The sequence below is a fragment of the Littorina saxatilis genome, linkage group LG8, assembly GCF_037325665.1.
Source record: "Littorina saxatilis isolate snail1 linkage group LG8, US_GU_Lsax_2.0, whole genome shotgun sequence".
NCBI lineage: Eukaryota > Metazoa > Mollusca > Gastropoda > Littorinimorpha > Littorinidae > Littorina > Littorina saxatilis.
Window position 1 is genome coordinate 60,453,453 of NC_090252.1, and position 3,014 is coordinate 60,456,466.

Sequence of the window (3,014 nt, forward strand, 5' to 3'; positions counted from 1 at the left end):
CACGCTACACTTTCAGAGGGACGTTTCTTTACTTTGACGTATTAGATTGCACGAGGCTTTAGAAGAGATCGAGGTTCCAAAACATGCGTCTTCAAGTTAGCTGCCTCGACTGCAGGACATGTTCAGTATAATACACGTAAGTACAGTGTACAGGCCCATTGCAGAAACTCAAGTTATCAACAGCATTAATTTTCTACTCGGCGCGCGCGGTATGAGAATCACGGGTCGTAACTCTCTGGAATTGGTCATCCGCCGCCATGTTGGATGCCTTGCACGATCTCTGACAGTGCTTGAGCGTTGGGTGGCGACTCGACAAAAGTGAAAATGACACGTTGTGTGGCCAAAAACTGCAGTCAGCAGGCACACTTTAGGATCCCTAAAGTTGTTTACCATCAGGGTGACAACTGGAAGGAAGTTACTGAGCGGAGAAGACGATTATAACTGGTTATTTTTTGCTGTGTGCAGTGCGCTAATCAACAATTGTCCATCGGTTGTGCCTTTAGAGTGAACACTGTGATAGGATGCTTTGAAAATTATACTTTGCAGTAGTTACCTGAGCTGCATTGTACCTCATTTGCCTGTCTTGAGAGCTTTATCTTGTGAATTTTGGTGCACTGTCTGCATGGTAATTTGAGATAAAGAATAAATAAATGAATATAATAATGTATTCTTGCTTTACTTTTTATGTTGTGCTGTTGTGTTAAAAAGGCAGATCCCCTTTGGACTCATGCATGCACAGTTTTCTTCATTTTGTCTGCATACACAGTGAAATACGCAAAAAGAACAAGAATGTAATGAAGAAAACTAACAAAGACGGCATCCAATATGGCGGCGCGAAGAGAGTACTGAGCGGAGTTGTGCCCCTTAAGGCTAAAGCTAGCCGATCCATTTGATAACGTCACGCCGAGTAAGAAGAATGAATTGGACCTATAGGATAAACAGAATACTACATGGCTTGCTGTTTCGTTCCAGATTTACACTCGTTGTTTTTTCAAATAGTAAACAGCTCGATTTCCCTCGCAGTTTAATATTTTACAAAACAACTCATGTAAATTTGGTACGACACAGCAAGCTAACGTATTATCTATATATTCAATCAATCAATAATAATGAGGCTTATATCGCACATATTCCGTGGGTACAGTTCTAGGCGCTCTGCAATGATGCCGTGTGAGATGGAATTTTATACGGCCAGTAGATTGCAGCCATTTCGGCGCATATTTACCTTTCACGGCCTATTATTCCAAGCCACACGGGTATAGGTAGACAATTATTAACTGTGCCTAAGCAATTTTGCCAGGAAAGACCCTTTTGTCAATCGTGGGATCTTTAACGTGCACACCCAATGTAGTGTACACGGGGGGTGTTCGGACACCGAAGAGAGTCTGCACACAAAGTTGACTCTGTGAAATAAATTTCCGCCGAACGTGGGGACGAACTCACGCTGACAGCGGCCAACTGAATACAAATCCAGCGCACTACCAACTGAGCTATATCCCCGCCCTAGTTGCTACGTTATAAAGCGAAACATAAACAATATACAACCCATTTGTTTCAGTACAGATAAAATGTACTTTCTAAATATCAAATCTGTCTAACCAAATTGATAATCTTTACCTTTGTTTGTACCTCTGCGTTTAGCGATGATGACGACGACGACGATAATGATGCATAGAAGTACAGCAACAACAACACCCACCACCACGCCCACCAATGGAAATGGCGGGCTAGTTACTGCATCGTCTTTTGTGCGAGAGGAATAAAAAGAAAACATGAATATCACACAACATAATTTTGACTGTTAAAAACAGTAGACGATATTTTCCATAGTAAAACAAGAAACACGTCAAGTGAAATCCGCATATATGTGTTAATCATTCAAAAACAGAAATGTGTACAAATCTGAAGTGTTAAATGCGAGGAAGCTTTGAGTGTATACTGCTAGTTTTTGTGAATGTATTTTTAAACTAATGCTGTCCAGTGTTGTTTTTAAATTAATGTTGTTGATCAGTTTGTATAAATGATGCGGGTGTTGGTGTATATGGCTGGATTGAAATGTTTCTTAACCGCAATGTCGTCATAAATTCCCAACCTTGGGCAATTGAAGATTTTGTATTCTGTATGCTGTATTCAGAAATTCCGTATTGAGAACTGTGCACACCTTTCACTTTAGCCCTTTCACTGACCATGACAGACGTAGTGAAGACGAGGTTCAAGGGCAAGGCAACCCAAGGAATGTCACAGCTTTTTTTGTTGATGATATTTTGGCATTTTCTTAGACACTTGCTGACTAAGCGCAGATATATCAGTGCAGCATTTAATGCTACTACAGGAGAAGGTGAAAACACTTACTAAATAAAAACGCGTGTAATATTGTGGCGTTTATCTCTGGGAATTTGTCATTGAAAGCCGTGCACACCACTTCGCGCACGTCAATCCTGTTCATGTCAATGGTGCACGTGTTGCTGCTGGCAGGGGTAAAGGTGAAGTTCACACAAGCAACACTCCAGGTAAAGTTGACGGAAGGATAGGCCACGTCGGACGTGCAGGTCAAGGTCATTATGTTAGGGTCGTCGCTGTCGTCTCCAGAAACATACACTGTCGCATTGTTGGGACCGTCTGAAAATGACCGGAACATAATTATTCTCGCTGACAATTCAGAACAACACTTTTAACTAAACAGATGTACAGTCAGTTGGCATGCCAACAACATTGTGCATGAGAAGAGCAGAATCAAGCTCAGAACTCCTGGTTAGTGACGAACAACTCATCATTCCTAACGCAACCTTTCACACATTTCCAATGTCCAGCGCGCTAGCCACACAACACTAATTTATTTGTTTGTTAATGTGCTTGTTTGTTAGTGTTTGTTCCTTCTGTTCTTGTGTTTCGTCTTTTGCTTCGTGTTAACCGGTTCCTATTTTTAATTTACTCACACGCCACAAGCATAGTGTAGTTGTGGGAATAATAAACGTCTTCTGGACGCCCCTCGCCCCAAACTGAAGAACAGACAT

At 41.5% G+C, this 3,014-nt stretch overlaps 1 protein-coding gene across 1 annotated transcript in view; it reads right to left on the minus strand.

Moving 5' to 3' along the window:
- Window positions 1-2,613, minus strand: part of LOC138974008 (uncharacterized abhydrolase domain-containing protein DDB_G0269086-like) — a 16,658-nt gene extending 14,045 nt beyond the window's left edge. The window contains exons 1-2 of the mRNA XM_070346696.1: window positions 2,353-2,613; window positions 1,618-1,743 (exon numbers count right to left, since the gene is read on the minus strand). Of these exons, the coding sequence (XP_070202797.1) occupies window positions 1,618-1,743; window positions 2,353-2,560 (334 nt within the window). The 5' untranslated portion in view covers window positions 2,561-2,613. The remainder of the gene's footprint in view (window positions 1-1,617; window positions 1,744-2,352) is intronic.
- Window positions 2,614-3,014: the final 401 nt, after the last annotated feature.